General features: G+C 40.6%; 1 protein-coding gene across 1 annotated transcript in view; it reads left to right on the top strand.

Annotated features, from left to right (window-relative positions):
* 4921504E06Rik (RIKEN cDNA 4921504E06 gene) overlaps positions 1-21,359 on the top strand; it is a 91,074-nt gene that overhangs the window by 14,563 nt on the left and 55,152 nt on the right. Inside the window, exons 4-5 of the mRNA NM_027600.4 lie at positions 5,512-5,586; positions 15,227-15,382. Coding sequence (NP_081876.2) covers positions 5,512-5,586; positions 15,227-15,382 — 231 coding nt within the window. The remainder of the gene's footprint in view (positions 1-5,511; positions 5,587-15,226; positions 15,383-21,359) is intronic.

The raw sequence follows: 21,359 nt of genomic DNA, 5'->3' as shown, positions 1-21,359 counted from the left end.
TAGAAAGACAGTTTAACACCATGCCTCTTTTAAAAAGTCATAGTAGTAGGTTACCCACTCCTGGACCCTATGACTTGAGCCATAATAAAATGATTTTATTACTTTGTGTATGGGTGTTTTCCTGTGTGTATGTCTGCTCCCCGTGTGTGGTGTCTGGTGCCTATGTAGAAGAGGGTGTTGGAACTGGAATTTTGTTCCCATGAACATTTTTGTAGGTTTTGGGAATCCAACCCCAGTCCTCTGGAAAAGCAACCAGTACTCTTTAAACATTGAGCCATCTCTCCAGCCACAGCCATTGGTTTATGGTAGCTGTCATGCATTCTGTCCCTTGAAACATGCTTCAAATCCAATCAGAAAACATTTGATTTCCCCCGATAGCAGTCATGCTGTGATTACAACTGTGGCCACATCTTGCCTGGCAGGTCAGGTTATACCTGCAGGGTTTACCACTGGGTGAGACCATTGATGACTTTGCTCCCCAAGTAGCCTGCATTTTGAAAGTTACCCAGCAGGGAAGAGGTTTCCAAGTCTGCTCCAGGGTGATTTCTCTATGCACTAAATACATAGAGGATGCAAAAAATGTTCTGTGTTTTCAGGAGCAAGATCTTATCATCTAGTTAAAATAGGCAAGTCGGAGCCATCAGTGGCACCAGACTGTGTTGTTGGAGAGTCCTCTGTATCCCCATTGATGAGTAGGTCAGAGGAAGGTGTCCCATACCTGTCATTTTTGCTTAATAATTGTCTACTGATACAGGATACCTTCAGTCAAACAGGGGAGAGGGAGGGGGAGGAAGAGGGGAAGGGGGGAGAGGGGGGAGAGGGGGGAGGGGGAGGGGAAGAGGGGGAGGGGTGAAGAGAGACAGGGAGAGGGGGAGAGGGGGAGAGAAATGGGTTTTTATAAGATTTCTTTGGTTAAGCCACTTACTCCCCAGCTTCACTGACACCCACTATACCTCTCTTCAAGTGTTAAACCTCCAGAATCCCCTATCATATTCTTTTGTTTGCTTGTTTGAAATGATAATGCGGTCACAACATTTTACTCTTTCCTTTCCACCTTTCAAACCCTCACATACACCTGTCCCTACTCTAATTCAAATCCATGGCCTCTTTTTACTAATTGTTATTGCATGCATACATGTATCTCTCTATATACACGTTTTACTAACTATAACCTGTTCAGTCCATACAGTGTTACTGGTACATAGGCTTTCAGGCTGATCCTTTGATACTGGACGGCGAGTTGGTGCACTGTTCCCTGGAGAGGAGCACCGCTTACAACAGCTTTCCACGACTGCCTATATTGTGAGGGTTTCCTCCATCCAGTTTTGTATGTCCATTGGTATCAACCTTGTCTGCTCACATTTGGGCCGTCATGCTGGTGAATCTGTCTGACGTTTATGTCACATGTGTTCTGCGTTCTCTCAATTTGTCTTCTTTCCCTCCTCCCTAACATGGGAGTTCTCTAGCTCCCTGACCACCACAGACAATACAAAAAAATCAAAGCCAAGCCAAGCTAATGTCCTCAGATAAGAACATGTTATTTATCTTTGGGGGCTGGGTGACTTTACTTAGTATACTTTCTCGTTCCATCCACTTTAAATTTCACATTTCTTTGCTATTGAATAAAATTTCATTGTGTATATGCAGCATATTTCATTATCATTAATCAACTGATAAACACTTAGGCCGATTCTATTTCCTAAGCATTGTTAGTAGAGCAATGATAAGTGCAGATGAGCAAGAATCACTGTGGGAGATTATGGAGTCCTTTGGACATATACCCCGGAGTAGTTAGCTCAGTCATGTGGTAGATCTGTTTTTAGCTTTGTGAGACACCTCCACTGCCTTACAGAGTTGCTGTACCAAATTACACTTTCATCATGAGACGTGTTCTCCTTGCCCCACACCCTCGACATCTTTTGTTGTCTTTTGATGATAGCCATTATTCTGACTAGAGTGATCTCAGAGTGGTTTGATTTGCATTGCCCTTAATGGATAATAATGTTGAAGACTTTTAAAAATGTTTATTAGCCATTTATGACTTTTGTTACTTTGAAAACTTTCTGTCCAGTTCCACAGACCTTTTTTTTTTAATTAGGTTGCTACTTTGATGTTTAGTTTCTTGAAGATTGTCTTGTTTTTTGTTTTTGTTGTTTTTGTTTTGCAAATTCTAGATGCTAATCCTCTGTTGGATAACCAACCAACAAAGATTTTCTTCCACTTTGTAGACTGCTTCTCTACTCATTTGACAGTTTTCTTTGCCCTACAGAAACTCTTAATTTTATGAGATTTTATTTGTCAGTTGTTGGTCATATTTCTTCAGAATGAAGTTCTTTCTATGCTCGTCTTTTTCTATGCACTCTCCTCTTCCTTAGCAGTTGGAGCATGTCAGCTCTTGTCTTAAGGTTCTTGGTTCATTTGGAGTTGATTTTTGTGTAGAGTTGGAGACATCAAAGTGTCCAGTTTCATTCTTCTACATGTTGACACCCAGTGTTCCCAGAATCACTTATTGAAGGTACTATCTTTTTTCCAATGTGCATTTCTAGTGTCCTCATAAAATTAAACAAAAGCACCAAAAAAGAAAAAAAGGAAAAAGAAGAAAGGTAGCTGTAGTCACAGAAAGTTATCAGTTATCAGTTTTCTATCCTAGTCAATTGTGATGGTGTATATATGCCAGGTCTACGGAGTAGCACTATTACAAGGTGTGGCCCTCTTGGAGTAGGTGTGTCACTGCTCCCACCTTGATGGTAACAGACTGAACTTCTGAACCTATAAGCCAGCCCAATGAAATGTTGTCCTTATAAGAGTTGCCTTGGGGGCTGGTGAGATGGCTCAATGTGTAAGAGCACCCGACTGCTCTTCCGAAGGTCCGGAGTTCAAATCCCAGCAACCACATGGTGGCTCACAACCATCCGTAACGAAATCTGACTCCCTCTTCTGGAGTGTCTGAAGACAGCTGCAGTGTACTTACATATAATCAATAAATAAATCTTTAAAAAAAAAAAAGAGTTGCCTTGGTCGTGGTGTCTGTTCACAGCAATAAAACCCTAATTAAAACATCTATTGATACATAAATATGTGTTTGTCCAGTACCGTGCTATTTGTATCACTGTGCCGCTGTAGAATAAATTGAAATCGGGACTGGTGATAGGTCTATCGTATTCTTTTTGCTCAGGATGGTTCTGGCTATCCTGGGGTTTTTTTTGTGCTTGCATATGAATTTTAACGTAGTTTTCCTTGTTATGACTCTGAAGAACGGTGCTGGAACTTTGAGATTGCAGTGGCTGGGTTTGCTTTAGTTAGGGCAGCCATTTCTACAGTACCGGTTCCTCTGATCCAGGAACATGGGAGTATCTCCATCTTCTAATGTCTTCCTCAATTTCACTCCTCAGTGCTTTAAAGTTTTTGTTGCGGAGACCTTTCACTTCCTAGGTTTGGTTTATTCCAAGGTTGGGCTCTTGTTTCTTGTTTTGTTTTGTTTTGTTTTGTTTTTATTGTTATTGTTATCTTTGTTTGTTTAAAACTTTTGAGACTGGAACTGCTCCACTCATTTGTCCTCACTATTTTTGTTATTGCTACATAGGAAGGCTGCTCATTTTTGTATGATGATCCTAGGAATTTTCCAGTAAAATATTTAGATATAGAACCGTATCGTTTCAAATAAGGATAGTTCAGCTTCTTTTGTTTTGTATTTGTATACTTTAAAAAATATGCACAAAGCATAAGTCTGTGGGAGCATAGGTGCCCATGTGAGTATGGGTACCTACAGAAACCAGAAGCAAATGTCACATCCCTTAGATCTGGGGTTAAAGGGGTTTGTGACCTACACCGGTATGTGTGCTGGGATCTGAACTCTGGTCCTCATGATTGAGCCACAAGTGGTCTTAACTCCTGAGCTGTACCTCCAGCTCTTATATTCCTTTTATTTGCTTCTCTTGTCTTATTATAGCTAGACTTCCAGTGCTAATTAAATATTAGTGGAGAAAGTAAGTACCCTGGTCTTGTTCCTGACTTTACTGAAAATGCTGTGTGCTTTTGCCACTTAAGATATTTTGATTATATTAAGGAGATCTGTTTAAATTGGTTTAATTTTTGGTCACATTTACCAGAATAAACTGGGTCTTCTCCTTCTTTTTTTTTTTTGCTCATTTGTGTATGTGTAGGGGGTGCCCATGTGGAGGTCAGAGATCCTCTCTGTTCATGGTTCAGATTCAGAGGCTCAAACACAGGTCTTCAGGGTTAGTAGAGTTCTTTTACCTTGGGAGCCATCTTGCCTGCTTTCTTTGGGTAATTTGGCTAAAAGTTTGTCCACCACGATTTTATTTTCAAAGAACCAACTCTGTTTGATTAATTCTTTGTATTGGTTTTGTTACTAGGTCATTAATTTCTGCCTTGATCTTAATAATTTCTCTCCAGCTACTGGCTTTTCCTAGGGCCCCTGGGCGGTTTAGGTCAGGCTGATCTACACAATGAGACTCTGTAATTTTATGTATTATTATGTCATATATATATATGTGTCTGTGTGTGTCTGTGTGTGTGTGTGTGTGTGTGTATGACTGGTATTATTTTAGTGCTATAAAAAAGGATTCATGTTTTAGTGACCACTTCATAGTAAATAGTTTGCTGAACATTTTGAATACATTTATATAACCTTCAAATCTATCCAAATCCCCAAATGGAAATCCTGTTTTCCCTGAGATACAAATTTCAGAAACTAAACTTGTCAAGGTTAATCTCGAATATCAGCTCAAACCATGGGTGGGGGTACAGTATGTAAGTTCAGTCCTTTCTGACTCTAACACTTATTTGTTGTTTACACACCATGCTAGAATCAGAATGATGGTTATGAGAGTAAAGGGTATTTTTAAAAAAAAAATAGTGTTTCATTTTTACCCTACACAGATATGGTCTAATTTATTTGATTTTTATAGATCAAGAATATAACCTTCTTTTTATAAGCCTATCCCATTCAAAACTACAAGGACTATGGGCTGGAAAGAGGCTCATGAGACTGGGTTTTGAGTCCCAGCACACTCATGGCAGCTCACAACCACCTGAAACTCCAATTCAATGGGCTCTGACACCCTCTTCCAGTCTCCCTAGGCACCAGACACACAAGTGGTACAATGAGACACAGATGTGCATGCAAGAAAGACACATTTAAAAAGATTAAAATTAAAAACAAAAATGCTAAAAGGGATTATAACAACACATGAATGCAAGTGGCTCTTACTCCTTTTGCAGTTTTAGGACTTCAGTTGATGTGTATAATGAGACTCTGTCAGATTATCTATATCTTATGCATAGCATCTTTTGCATTGCTCTTGGTTAAGAATGGATAAAAATTACATTTGCTACAATAGCTGCCATATAGAAGAAATTACGATAAGTGGAAATTCTCAAGAGGTTGATGTGTTGGAAGGTGAATTGTTGCTATGCCTTCTTCCCTGGGAAGTGTGGGCTGCATTCAGAAGTGTAGTGGTGCTTACTGCATTTATTTTTGTTTTGTAGGGAGAAGATATCATGAGAAAAAGCTTTCAACAGCAGCTATGTGATGCCATAGCTATTATCAAAGGAATGTACCAGGTGGGTGTCAGGTGTTGCCACGGACAAGGCAGACTCTGGCTCCTGAATGTGCCAGGAGTGGAGCTCACCTTGATTTCCCAGTCTGTACTTTTTAGCTTTGAAGGTATGTTTTCCAAAATCTCAAGTCATCTCAGAGAATTCTGGCTTAGGCTGTTCATGCTCACGTTAAATGTACCCAAAAATACCACCGCACAATGACAGCCAAACCTTTCTAGAAACTGGAAACTTGCATCTCATTTCCTGAGCACCTGGGCAAGTACCCAAATCATCCAAAGTTCCTTGGTGAAGAAGCAACTAAATAGAAGAAGGTCAGATATTCATAAGACAAGTGTTCAAAAGGTGTGTCATGAATACTAGTGACTGGCCTCTGGCCCTTGATAAAGTAACCTTCCGGATGAAGGATACGACTGTGTGCCAAATATGGTGCTTCATTCCTGCACGGAGTGGAAAAATACACACTTTCAAAGATGACTTTTAGACTCAGTAAGTACCTTATGCCTCACTGTTTTATTTACATCTACAATCTCATCTTGCATTTCAATATACTTCAGTGAATAATTATTTATACTAATAATTATTATACTAATGGATGATTGGCTCACTGATCATGTCTGTTTGCATGGCATTTGGCACATCTGTATTTAACTGTGTAACTACATATTCTGTGATAGAAGATAAGGATGATGGCTCTCTCACTGGTGTGGCCATTCTCTCCTTGTAGCTCTGTGCATGACTTATCATTAACCATCAGTCAGTAATCATGAGTGGATATCTGTGGCTGTTGGTGTTGCTTGCTTTTCAATCATTCTCACCAGCTGCACATCCTCTCCTCCTCTTTAAACTCACGGAAGCATTTGCACTTTTATAGAATCTGAAAACATTATTTCTACCCTAGCTTTCTTTGTAGCAATGATGCAGACACCAGAATTCAGGTCTGGTCAATAGCATCACCAGATGAGCTGCTGATGCGATATTAAATCAATCTGCTCTAAAGTCTCTGTAAGTGCTTGTGCCTCCTCTACACCCACCCAATTGGTTTGAATTCACGGATGAAAGACACACATTCACACGCGTGTGCATGCGCAACCATCTATTTTAACACACCCTTAGCAGCTCAATGGCTGAGTCATTCTTACTAACCCAGACCCAGTCATGTTCCCCAATCATGGATCCTCAGACAAGGTCAGAGAAGGGGATGCCCAAAGCCCTGCTAGTAAAGGGAGTCCTTCATTTTGTGCCAAGCTCAGATGAGCTATCAGGTCATGGTAGACTTCAACTTTAATTAGCAGAGTTTTCCCACAAGCTACCATGAGTTAAAACCCTATGGAACAGAGACAAAGACCACTCTGCCATTGATGACATTATTCCCTAAGCCAGAATGTCAATCCTCATTGTAAGTAGCAGTCTTTTATGTCACTATCTGTTAGAAAGTGTGTTATGCCATTAACTGATAAATAGAAATAGACCTGGATCCTTATATTCACAGTAACATGCAATTTCTTGATTGTATTTGTCAGATAGATTACTTTTCTGATTGTTTTCTACTTACATGGATTAGTTAAGAGTCAACAAACTGAATGTTTTAGAGAAAGTACTATGGAAGTAAACTGCCTGGGTTCAAATCCTGGCTTTACCGCTTAATTGCTATGTGACTTTAGGTAAAGTACTTAAACAGTTTGCTTCTGTTCTCTCTGCTGTAAAATGAGACTAATGATGGTCCGTACCAGCTAGACCAACATGCTCCAAGAGTAACACAGATTGAACTTTACAAGGCATTTAGAATAGTACCCAGACCATAGTGGGTAAAATCTAAGTGTAAAGTAGGTCGTTGCACATACTCATAGTCCTCCTGTCTTAGTGATGCTGTGTTTCTCTGTCTATCATGATCCTATATTAGCATTTGGGCTCACAGCCTTCTGCCTGCTGACCAAGTACAAGATGAAATGCCTTCATAACCTCCATAGCCACTATTCATATTTGTTATGTTGAATCATGAAATTCCCATTCTGGGAGTCAAAAATCAAATAACTTTCACACAATAAATAGTGTAAATAATCTTAATTATTTTGATACATCTAAAGCAAAGCAAGAAAGAAATTGCACAGGAAATGTATCTTTAAGTAAATAAAATCTTGGCATACAGTATCTTCAAATGAATGCTCTCTGGTATGATACGCCAGATACTGACATTGTGAAGGAAGATGAGGTAGGCGTAAGCAGAGAGGGAGACCATAAATAAATCACAAAATATAAGTGTGCAGAGATAAACATATATAGTAGGATTTATGGGACTATCACAAATGAACAGCTATTTCTGCTGCTAACTTTGTGAAGACATCCCTGAGTAGGTAATACCTGTGCTGGGTATAAAATTAAGGGACTTAGTGAACAAATCCTTTCATGATGTCTCCCTCTGAAGGTTGCACCTGTCCTCCTTTGTCCAATGTCTTATTTGAAATAGTTACAGAAATAGCTCAGACTTGGTGGGCAAGAAATCTAATGGGAGTCTGGGCAGACAGTTATGCAAGCATATATTAGAATATTTTTTTGTTGGCAAGCAAAAGAAATCTAACTTATTTGTATTAGTCCCTTCCTCAAGCCAGTCTAGAACCACACCCAACCCAAGACATAATGTTAAGGAGAGGCCAACCCAGAAGGAGGAGTGCTGGTTAGGCAAAAATAGTTGAGCAAAATTGTTCCCCACATCTAATAGCATGTGAAGAAGATGGGACATGATCAGAGATCCATGTCTGTTTTATGTGTGCACTTATTTATGCCTATGCAAAAACCAGAGAAGGATGTGAAGAGTTCTACTTTCATCATCTTCTGCTTAATCACTCGGGAAAACTAAAATTTGACATTTTTTTTCAGCTCTGTTGGCTGACCAGCAGGCCCTAGAAATCTGTCTGTGCCCACATGGTGGAGTCAGAGATACATACACTGGGCCAGGCTTTTACATGGGTGCTACAGATCTGACCTCAGGTCCTCGTGCTTGCTCAGCTCTTAAAAGAGTTGTCTCCAGCTCTCAGATCACCTTTTTATTATGCATTAGTACATTTACATACACTTATAGTTTGTCCTTCATACTTTACAAATCTTCCATGTTTGAGGGTCTGGCAAGTATTGGCTCTCACAAGAACTAGATGGTACATGCTTTTGAACTTTATAATTTTTAACTATGAATTTCTGCTCTTCTGAGAGTCCTTTGAACCCTGGGATTGAGGGAGGTTTCTTCAGAGAATGTTTGCATTTGCTTCTGTGAGACTCTGGTTCTGTGCTGAATGAATGGAATCCTCGGCTGGAGTGTGTTTTAGACGACACAGGTGTGTGAGCGTCAGGAGAAAGTGACTCAGAAGGCATTTGTTTTTGTTTTTGATTTTTCTTTCCTTGCCATTTTTATTCTTACAGCCAGTTTCCATGCAGGTACTGGAAGTGTGGGGTGGGTAAAGAGTTCAAGGTGGGTATTTTCTACAGTGAAAGGCCACCCATGCCCCTGAGTTGTCCCACCTTTAATAGGACACTCTTACAAAGACTCCTTGTCTTTTCTCTATGGTCGGTAGGGAGCTGGAACCCGATGCCATAGAATTCTCCTCCAGGACCTGAAAGATAGTGTAATGGGGATAATGTACATGTCTGAGAACCTAAGTGGAGATCCCAGCACTTCTGTAAGAAGTTCAGAGTAGCTGTGAGCCCTTCTGTAGTTGAAAGTAGAGAAAGGAAGACTGCTGAGGCTCCTGGGTCACCAGGTTCAATAAGAGACTCTCTCAAACTGAGAAAGCAGAGAGTGACAGAGTAGAACCCAGAATACTCTTCTTTGGCATCTGCATGGGACCTGTGTGCACTCTCTCCCAACCCCTGACATAAACACTGGTGTGCACCACTCCTACCCCACACCAATATGCACCCACCTACACATACCAATGTGCAATACACACACACACACACACACACACACACACACACACACACACACACCAGTGTGCACCCACACACATACACACTAGCATGCACTTAAAAACACACATCAACACACCTCCCCCACACACACATAATAGTGTGCATCCCCTCACAAACACCAGTGTGCACTTTCACTCACACACACCAGTATGCACCACCACACACACCAATGTGCAACCCACACTTACACCAGCGAGCACTTAAGCACACACATCAGTGCACCTCCCCACACACCCATAACTGTGCGTCCTCCCACAAACACTACTGTGCACCCACATACATACACACCATTTTACACACACACCAATGTGCAATACATACCAGTGTGCACCCACCCCCCCAACCCCCCCCACACACACACAAGAATTCTCTGGAATTTTTGTTTATAGTAAGAGTAATTCAAACATTTATGGTTTATTAGAACAGGTATTAATTATCATTCATGTCTTCTTCTAATATACATCAAATGTTCAAAAATACGACAGAATAATGACCATTGCTTTTCATAAGTACAATTTCTATTTCTGGGAGTGGAAAAAGGAAGTAGCTAAATTCTGCCTGTTACCAACTTTTCATAAACATGTGCTAGTTCACCATATTTAACTAAACCACATTAGTTGTGGTTAGGTGCTTTATCAGATGAAAACATTTCTTTATATTAGGTTAAGATAAAGTCATTATTTGAATCTTCTCTTGGGCTTGTTAGCTTTGATTTGACTCATGACCTCACAAGCCTTGTTATTCCTGGCCACCTACTTTGCTCAGGCTTAGTCATATGGAAACAGGTGAGCCTTGACATTTTAACCACCTACAAGAGTAACCAGCTCTTTGCTGCCCCCTAGAGACCAGTTAAGGGTGTCGTTACTTCTCCCAGCTCATGGTTCTAAACTTAACTTTTAATTTGTGTGAGATATTATGTTGTTTTATTGGCAAAAAGAAAACTTTAAACATTCATATCATACTTATATTTTTCTTTCAGGAAGGTATTATTTTGCTGTAGTTCTGGTAAAAAAATGAAACCACTCTCAGTTTTTCACATGGGAATTTAATACAAGAACTTAGGTATTTAGACAACTTGTAGAACAGAGGGATAAGGGAATGCCATCGCCAGCTTTCAAACTAATAAGCATCATATTAGAATGCCATTTACTGGATATTTTCCTTTTGCCATGACTTGTGATATGTCCTTCATTGATAACTTAGACTCCCTTCAAGTCTAGATATTTTGTGGCCCTATATGAAAACTATATTTAAACAACAAAAACTAGTCTGGTGTGGTAGCACAGCCTTTGATCTCAGACTTGAGAGGCAGAGGTTTGCAATCTCTATGAATTTGAATCCAGACAGGTATACACAGCTAGTTCTAGGCCAGACAGGTCTTCTCAAACTAACAAATGAAACAGTCTATTTACCCTTTGGAATTATAGTGCTTTTTAAACTAATACTGTATGTGTGCATGTGCCTTTGAGTGTGTGTGTGTGTGTGTGTGTGTGTGTGTGTGTGTGTGCTGGGATGCAATCCAAGACCTTACAGCTAGGCAAGTGATCTAGCAAGTTTGTTTTATTTTTTTCTTCTTTATGATTTTTATAGCTTTTTCATCCTTTCTAATAAAATAAAATAATTTGGGAGTGGTCATTCCATCATCAACAAACTTCCTGTTTTTCACTTTTATTGAAGTTTCATGGTTCAGAAATGTATTCATGAATTGTGGAGGTTTAACCATTATAGTTTACATATAAAAATTCAATCTTGAGTTATTGATTCTGTTCTGTCTTCTATATTTCAAAAAGGTTTTATTATTTTATTTATAGAAGTTGTAGATACTTTATACAGCCAAGTTTTTTCCCTGAGTGTTATAGTTTATTTCTTTAGAAGATGTGATCTCTTCTGTCAAATTTTTCAACTTACTATTCATGTATATTGAAAGCATAGGTATATTGTATTGAAATCACTTAGCAACTCTATTGAAATGCAGTTTGCATAGCATAAAATGTACCCATTGAAAGTGTACAAGTTGAGGTTGCTGTGAAGCCAGCACAATTTACTTTAGAACATTTCCCTACATCTTTAATCTATTAGCTCTACTTCTAGGTGTTTCCTTGTCTTGTCAAGGGGAAGGGAATTCCTCCATTTCCCAAGGAGGCTCAGTGGGGCTGAGCTCCCTGCTTTCTGATAGATTTGCTTTGTGTTTCTTTTGCCTTCTTATTCTATAGGGTCACTAATCCCAGGTCTGCCATTGTCTATGCAGTGTTTCATACATGTAGGACTGTCTGAGCCCCTGGCACGAGATAGAAGCCCAGTACCCCTCCCTGCTTCTGTCATTCCAAAACTTCATTCTTTTGTTTGTTTGTTTGTTTGTTTGTTTGTTTTTTGTTTTTTGAACAGGGTTTCTCTGTGTATCCTTGGCTGTCCTGGAACTCACTTTGTAGACCAGGCTGGCCTCGAACTCAGCAATCTGCCTGTCTCTGCCTCCCAAGTGCTGGGATTAAAGGTGTGTGCCACCACGCCTGGCCAAAACTTCATTCTTTAACACTATCAAGCGGTTTGCCGTCGTCTGCCCTCCTCTGCACACCTCAGGTTATTCGTCACCTCCCTGGGAGCCTCCCACATTGAGCCTCTTCTCTATTTCTGACACATTCGGGTCTATAGTTTTCTTACTGAACTTGTATGTTTTGTCTGTTATTGAAAGTGGAACATTTGGCCGAGGGTGTAGTTCAGGAGTGGATGCTTGCCTAGGATGTGTGAAGTCCTAGGTTCAATGCCAAGGACTGACAAAAAAAAATTAATGGGCTACCAAAACCCCACACACTTTTCATATTGCTATTTCTGTCTTAAATTGGTAATATCTATTTTATATTTTTCAATGCTGAGTGTTTATAAGTTTACAACTGTTACATTCTTTATAAAAATTGATTCTTTTATTATTATGTAGTGACCTCTCTCTCTCGTGAGAACAACTGAATCCAAGTTTGTTTTATCTGAAATTAGTGTATTTGTCCTCATTCTCTTTGGTCTACAAATTGCGGGGAAATCTTGTGTTACCTTTAAACCTTTGACTCCTGAGTATCCTTAAAGCAAGCTTGGATCTTGTTTCTCTGTGATTCGGTTACTGACTTACCTTTGGTGAAATATTTTAATTCATTTACACCTTAAAGTAATTGCTGGAGGGCAAGAGCTTACTATTGCCATTTTATTGATTATTCTGGTTTGTATTCCTTTTATTCCCTTCTTGCTTTCTTGTTGTCTTACCACAATTTTTTCGGATCCTTTGTAATAGCATGCTTTGTTTTGTTTCTCTTTATCATTGTGTACTGTAGTGGTCTAAATAGACCACCTTGTGGTGCCTAACCTTACTGCAATTTGATATGCCAAGTTTGATTGATATCCATGGGAGAGATGCTTTTTTCTGAAGAGAAATGGAGGAAGAATGGTTGGGGTTTGAAGAGAGGTAGAGTGGAAGGGAGGAAGGGAGGGAGGGAGGGAGGGAGGGAGGGAGGGAGGGAGGGAGGGAGAGAGAGAAAACTGCATTCAGGATGTAATATATGAGAGAAGAATAAATAAAAATATATATACTTAAGATTGCTTTTAACCATGAAAACTGAAATAGAAGGGGAGAAATCATTTAAACATGAAATTGATGTATAAAAGGGAGGCAAAATTGAAAAATGCTGAGCCTAGCTATATAAAAATTAAAACTCCATTCGTGGCAAACCATGGTGACACATGCCTGTAATCCCAGCATTTGGGATTCTGCAACAGGAGAATTGTTATGACTTTGTGGTCAGTCCTTGTGACTTCCATTCAGCCCGGGCTATAGTTTAAAACCCTGTCGCAACAACAACACCATCAACAACAACAGCAACAGCAGCAACAACAACAATACATACACACACAAGAAAAGAAAGAAAAAAGCAAAAGCTAGGAGAAGGAGGAAGAAATGGAAGGAAGGAGGAAGGGAGAGAAGGATATAGCTTAATTTCAATGACATACAACTCTGTACACATTGATATTTTCCTCTGTTTAATGTTTTATACTATCATTGATCCATTAACTACTTATTGTAGCTATAGTTACTTTTAGTATTTTTGACTGAATACTACAGGCAAATCTGTGTCCTTCTAGACTCCTGAGGATTCAGAGCTGCCCTGAATCCTGGCTTTTGTGGGGCTGAAGCTGCGTTTCAGGGCTTCCCTGGAATAGGAAATTGAACAAGCCCCTTTAGGAGGCCTGTGTGAGTGTCTCCTAATGGGTGTCTGGATGTACATGGCTACTGTTACACTGGGGCTGGGGTAAGAAGGCAGTGCTACACACCATCTACAATGAGGCATGAATCAGTAAACCCTCCCCTGAAGGCATGGAGACACAAACCTCCCTGCAGGTCCCTTGGGGGATTGTCACTGCTAGAGGACAGCCAGGGTTGTTCCAGGGAATCTCAGAGTTTTCTATATGGCTGAGAACAGTGGCTTGACTGAAGGGCATCGACTAGTGCGATTCCTGCTAAATTCCTGGGAAGGTGAGACTGCTCACAGCTGAGATCTGCATTAGATGGGTTTCAAGGCCAGTTCAGAGTCTGCTACCATAATAGGCCTGTGGACCTGACTATACCAGAGACTATAGGCGGGCATGTCTCCTCTTGAATTCATTAGCAGCTGGTATCTGTGGTGGGACCAAATGTTTATTGATAAGTCCACAGTGTAGAGAGTCCATTTATGACTGTCATCAGAACTGTTATGGTAGAGCCTAGCACTCGGTACAGACTTACCCTCCCAAAACCATCATTTCTGAGGTCAACAAGAGTTATGTACCTTCTAGCTGGGTAGGCCCTTTTGTTGGTAAATGGCTACCAAATTCTTGTGGCTGTGGGAGGAATGCCTGGAGGAATCCTGTATTCTGTGGGAAACCTCCTATTTAGTCATCTTCCTCTTCTTCACCATTACTTGTGTGGCAGATAAAATTTGAACAACATGCCACTCTTTGCATTTTACCAGATAACATGGTACTATATTGCTTTATTGTGCATTTTAATTTAGAATGATTTGCCAAGAAATTTGGGCAAATTACAAAAAATAAAATAGTTTTACAAGGAAAAGAATAAAATTGAACATATTCCCAGGGGGTCCTTGAATGTGTCATTCGGAGAAGCAAAGAGGTGAGAATAAAAACCCAGTGCACATTGACTTTCTCGACCTGAATCAGACTTCAGGGAGTCCAACAACAGGAAGTTTATTTCCAGTGTATTTAAGCCCAGTACAATTTGGGGGGAAAAAAAAAAGAGTTTTCTGGTGTAATACAATCCCCAGTGCATAAGGAAGCATATTTACATTGAAACTCAACTCAGGGTGCATGTTGTTTCTTCTAAGACAACGAGTTCTAGAGCTACGCTACCTGTACTAGCTTAAGGGCCTGAGAGTCTGGCCTGGTTTCGGTTTTACAGATGCCATAGAGGTCATGTGGGTTATTAGCCACCTCTGGTTCTGGTTGTAGGAGCTTGATATGGCCTGGCCCAACAGACATCATAGATCACCAGACAGTTAATCATTACCAATTCTTAACTTTCTAGATGAAGACAATCGTGTGTGCTTAACATTCCTGGTTTCTCTGGAAATCATGGGTTCAAGGTCCTTCATGGTCTGCTCTCAACAAGTTTCTTGCCAGATTTGTGATGTTTCTCTCTTCTCTCCAGAAATACTTCGAAATAGAAGATGAAAAAGCTGCCCTGCAAGATGCAGATGATGTCAAATTGAATGTTTTGAGGAGAAAACTGAAAGAGAAAGAAGAAATTATTAAGAATTTAAAGAATGAATTAGAACTATATGAAGAGTTTGGATTTAAAAAAGTTGTAAGTTTCATTTATTTCATAAAAAATTAATTACAATTGATGTTAATCCATCTAAGTAGGATCACGGAGAGCAATAATCCTGGTTAAAAATTGGTAAGAACTGGGCTGAGGAGAAGATGTAAAATGTAGCAACGAGGACCTGCATTCAGTCCCAGCACTCACATGAAAGCTAGGCATGGTGGTGTGTCCCTGTGATCACAGCGTGTGTGTGGGGAGGGGCTGAGATGAGAGAATTCCTCGGGCTCACTGGCCATCACTGGACAAACCCGTGACTTTCAGGTTCAGGGAAAGATTCTATCTCAAAAAAAAAAAATATCACCTTCTGGCTTTGGCTTCCACAGCCCCTGTGCACAGGTACAGGAACCCACACATACCGGTAAACATATAAACATATGCACACATGTAAACACACTGACTCAGAAGGGAAGAAGGAGCAAAGGTGATTCAGTGTCTCTTGGCAATCTCTCCACACGGTAAGCCAACCCAGGATGTCATTACTCCATGGCACACTCCAGAAAGTCCATAGTAATTATAAAGAGGAGCACTATAATTGTCTTCAAATTTTATCTTATAATAGAAATGAAATAACCCTCCAGCCAGTGCCAAAAAAAAAAAAAACCTTTCCATTCTAGAGAATAACAATATGTGTTTTATTGTAATTTCTAAGACTCTCATCCCCTTTGCAGTCAGGATAGCTGAAGGGGAACAAAGCAAATTTCCACAGGTCAGAGGCTTCCGAAAAGCCAACTGGGGTGGAACAGAACTGAGGTAGTACAGAAAAGATGGGAAATTATGGGGAAGTGAGAAGAACTGGGAGTCTGGAATCAGGCAGAACCCAGAATTCTTATGCAATTTAGTAATACTTCTTATAAAGACTGCGGATAAGATTTTTTTTCTTGAGAGTCTGTCTCAGGGGCTGAAGGGATAGCTCAAGGTTTAAGAGTGATGGCTGCTCTTCCAGGGGGCCTGCATTCTGTGCCTATCGCCATGTTGAGTTACTCACAAACCAGCTGTAACTCCAGCAGCAGGAGATTCAATGCCTTCTGGTCTCCAAAAACACAAATGTACACACACATGCATGTGTGCATGAGCACACGCAGACACAGACACACACAGACACATACATAAAAACAACACATGGGCTGGAGAGATGGCTCAGCCGTTAAAGGCTAGGCTCACAACCAAAAAACACACACATACAGACACACACACACACACACAGACATACACACAGACATACAACAGACACACAGACACACAGGCCTGGGAGTATATGCACTCTTAGTTGCACTCTTCTCTAAGAGTCTAACAAACAAGACTGAATTACACTGAAGAAATTCTCACTTCTAGAGTTTTAACTTATCAATTGTAATCCTGTTCAATATGTCTCAAGAACTACCTTGTGGTCGTATGCACTTTCCTTAGCAACCATTTGAAGAGAAAGAACCCACAAAATCAAATGTGCCACAATCACATATGACAATTACTGTCACAGCAGCTCATAGCCACACCAATGTCTCTTACTCTTTCCTTAAGTTATTCTTTCTGTTAGAACTCCCATGCTTAAATGCATGGTAAACTTTTTCTTTGAATGAGCTCTAAGTCTGCTGCAAATGAGTTCATTTTGAAAATCTTTTCTGTGGCATAAGTCAAGGTCTGCCTTTACATAGTGGATGTCCCTAAAAGACAAGGAAAGTCATCAGGACGTTGCCCTTGGTGGTGTGGAACTGTCTTTACACCCATCGCAGCTGACAGAATGACTTTTAAATCAATGAGGAGAAGGAAAAAATATATGTCAGATTTCCCTACTGATGGGTCTTCCTAGCCAGGCACTACCTTCTGCTGAGACCCAGAGCCAGTGGGGACAACTGGGAAGTGCAAGACCGCAGAAAGGAGAGACTGAAGTTCTTTCTGCAAGAACTCGCCAGAAACACGGGTTCTTTCTCATCTCTCAATGGCTCCGCGTGGAAAACAGTTTACTAAATTCTCTAGGAACAAACTTACCTGCTGTAGCTTCCCATCTGAAGTTTCAGTGTAGAGAGCCGCCCCCTCTAGTGGCTAAAAATCCCCCTGAGACATCACACAATGCTAACCTGCAAATGGATTCAAAGGGCAGAACCATAGAGAGATAGTTAAGGTGTCAAGGGGAGGGTCAGCAAATGGCTCCGCAGATAAAAGTTCTTGTAACACAAGCACTGTGAGTTCCATCCCTAAAAAAAACTTAGAGGTGAGAGAACAGATGCCACAAAGCTGTTTGCCCTGCACACACATGCCATTTCACTCATGCCCCGCCCTTAACACACACACACACACACACACACACATACACACACACACACACACACACACACACACACACACACACGTTACGAGTGATTAAATATTTAGGAGAAATATCAAGAGGAACACTTTGAAAACATTCGAAAATAAGCTGACTTTGCTTAGTCAACATAAAACTGAATGATCCTTCTGATAAGCAAATCTCATTAGTACCTTATTTATGTCAATAAATGGTCAAACTCTCCCCCCTGGCTTGGTTCTGAGGGATATCTGACGAGACTGGCTAGAAAAAGACAAGTTCATTCAACAAGTAGTCCAAGTCGCTTGTGTGGCCAGTGGCAGGCAAAGAGTGAGTCTCTCCAAATGGCAGAAGCTTGTGGTCCAGATGATATCCTTAATGCCACTTTACCTGGCAGCAACTTCATTCCAGTTTTTATTCTGTGGGAAATCAATGTGACTTAGATGCAGACTTTTGCGGGTTCTGGTTTGCCATGCTGTCTGTTGAATACTCTCTGTGAGAATTGTAAAAAAAAAAAAAAAAAAAAAAAAAAAATGACCCCCTTAGAATATGTTTGTGTGTCTGTATATACCATGCATGTGTGTATATATATGTGCCTGTGTGCACATACACAGTTACCTGCCTGTGCATACCACATATTGACTTTAATTTCATCTGGGTTTCTTTATTGGATTGTTTTTTTTCATTTTTCCTTCTAACCCCAATTATGGCCAGGCTGCACAACCATCATCTACCCACCCTCCACTGATGAACAGATCTGCTTGTTGCTAACAACACTAAAACAGAGCTATCATTCAAGAATGGCTACTCTGCAGGACTGCGCTGTCCTAGGGTGCCACTTTCCTGGTTGTCACTCAATGGGGAAGCACCTGCTCTTCTATGTGGCTGTCAAGGGCACGCATCAGAATCCTGCCTCCTCACCCCTTCCTCCCCCACCATCTACAAATTGAGATGTCCAAGTGCCATCCATGTAGTCTGCAGAATTGAGATGCTAACATCACAAAAGAGAACTGCCAAGAAGGCACATGGAGAGATCTGGGCAAGGAACTTCTCAGACCCTGGTTCATATGCATCACCTGCAAAGATTGTTCATATACAGACTCACATAGGAGGTCTGGGCTGGAGCCTGAGGTGCCATGTCTCCAGCAAGTTGTTCAGTGATGCCTAGGCACTTGGTCAAGAGCACACGGAGAGCTCTGCATTGTCCTGCTTTGGGAGGCACTTCTTCCCAGATTCAGCTTAGAGTTCTGAGACCTGGAATCAGACATATTGTAACCCTTATGCCCAAGAGAATTTGCATATCCCACCTATTAAAAGGCTCATTTTCATAAAATTATGGAGAACTGAAAGTGGGAAGTTAACTGTTGGGATTTAAAATTCCAGAATGATTGTAAATGACACTGTCCTGGCTTGTACTATTTTTTAGCACCCAGCTAAGTTTATTTTAGTGGTCTCTACTTTCTAAACCTCATTTTATGAACACAGTTTATTGTTAAGGAGATTCATGGTTTAAGCAAGACAGAGCTAGCAATGTAGGGCAGATGGCAGAAGGAACATCGCCACAAAACTTGCCACTTGAGTGTGAGGGAGGAAAGCCGCAGCCGGGAGGAAGGCTTTGTCCCCTTTGCTAATGAGTGTCCTCATTGCCCTGGTAGTCTGAATAGTTAATTATTTGCAGTTCCTGCAGTTGCCAGATGGTGGGGACAGAGCTGAAGGCTACGCTCTGGAGAACTGAGGCTGTAGATGAATGTTTGGAGGCAAAGCCCTCATTTTAATGTGTTTTCCCACACAGAGGCTTAGAAAACATGTCCGCTGCAAGCTGCTATCACTTTGTCATCTGATATTTCTTCCCGCAGTTCTTAGGTTATGATAACAGGCACACATGTAATCCTCGTGGATGGCCATGATCCGCCAGGTGGGAAACAGAGGCTCAAGCAGATTCAAGTCACCCTGTTTTGTTTATATTTTAAGAAATCCTGTTAGACCATAAACACACTCTTAAATAGTTTCAATTTTAATTAAGTGAGACACATTAATATTAAGGGTCTCCCTTTATTTTAGAGAAACCCATGCTGTTTCTTAACTGCTTGTTAGAACGCTTAGTGTTCCTTTAACTATGCATATTAGAGTCCAAGTATTATAGTTGCCTAGTTAGGAGGATAAAGAGTTTAAGACCATGGGCCTGAGGGATGCCTCAGTGGTTATGAATGTTGGATGCTCTTACAGAGGACCTGGGTTCAATTCTCAGCAACCACATGGCAGCTTACAACTGTCTGCAATTTAAGTTCTGGGGGACCCTACGTCTTCTGACTTCCAAGATCACCAGACATACATGTGGTACACAAACCTGCGTGCACGCAAAACACCATACACACAAATAAGTACATAAACAAGATAGCCAGCCTGGGATATATAGTGATAATCTGTCTCAATAACAGTAAGTAAATAACATTAGAAATTAATTATGCTGGAATAATTTAAATAGGATAAAGGGCTAAAAGCTCAAAGATTTGTACCCAAACTTAGTTCAAAACCCAACAGCATATGTCAAATGCTATTAAATCCAATGTATATGATTATAATTCCATTAATGAGGAGTTAATTTTAGAGGGTATTATTAATGTGTTACAAGATACTTAAACACTTGTTTTTCTTCTCAATCATTATCATCACAGAGAGAAATATTTTAACAATTTACCTTCTGGTTTCTCTAAAGTTAAGTCAGAGGAGAGTTCCCGAAGGAAGTCAGCATACTGGGAAGATGGCATTGTTTTTGAGTGTCTAGTTATTCTTATTTACTTGAGATCATGGGATTACTATAAAAGAAACAACTCATAATTCAGCTAAGGTCACCTTTAAGTTCAAAAGTATTTTCAAGTCCATGGTAATTTAAAAACAAAACATGTAGAATTGTTTTCCTATTTTAGCATAATAATGTGATTGTTATTTTGAAATTGCATGATCCGTGATGAGGTATAAAATTCTGCATCAGTCTCCCTGATCCATGACATCTTAATTTTTTAAGTGTGTCCATAAAATGTAGACAACCATAGGAAAGTATATTCAGATGTTTTCAATAGCTTTGAAACAGACAAGAGGAAGAAGAAAGAGAGAGTAGCCTTCCCAAATAAACTTCTATTGCATAGGAAAAAGCCTCCATCATAATAGACATGGCAAGATTTAAACAAAAGACACACATAATAAAAATGTAAATGAGTTTGCTTTACTAAAACTATAACTTTAAAGTCTTTTGTTGTAAGTTATCCTGAAACCTTCTTACAAGGTAATCACTTTGCATAGAGATTTAAGCTGAAGTCTTCAATAGCGTTAACCGCCTGCACAGCCCCTGTGACAGGCATGCAAAGCCACGTTAATGTTCAGAATATGAATTGCCTCTGGGTGGCTCCCCCACCCAGCAGAAAACCAACTGTGTGCATATCCGCGCGCCTGATGGACTCCATGCGGCTCCCAGCCTGCACACATCACCCCTTGACATGTGAGGGGCTCCTCACCACACTGGCGGCACTGACGCCGAGAAATGCCACAAAGGCAACAAGCCCCCCTCCTTAGTCCTATACTTTGCCACCCCCTGGCGCTGCCCATCCATGGTCTCCCCAGCCTGCCTAGTTACAGGGGACAGCGCTCCAGACACTCAGAAGTGTGGGTGGAGGGGCCCCA

This window comes from Mus musculus, chromosome 2, assembly GCF_000001635.26.
Source record: "Mus musculus strain C57BL/6J chromosome 2, GRCm38.p6 C57BL/6J".
Classification (NCBI taxonomy): domain Eukaryota; kingdom Metazoa; phylum Chordata; class Mammalia; order Rodentia; family Muridae; genus Mus; species Mus musculus.
This window is presented reverse-complemented; position numbering and strand designations above follow the sequence as displayed.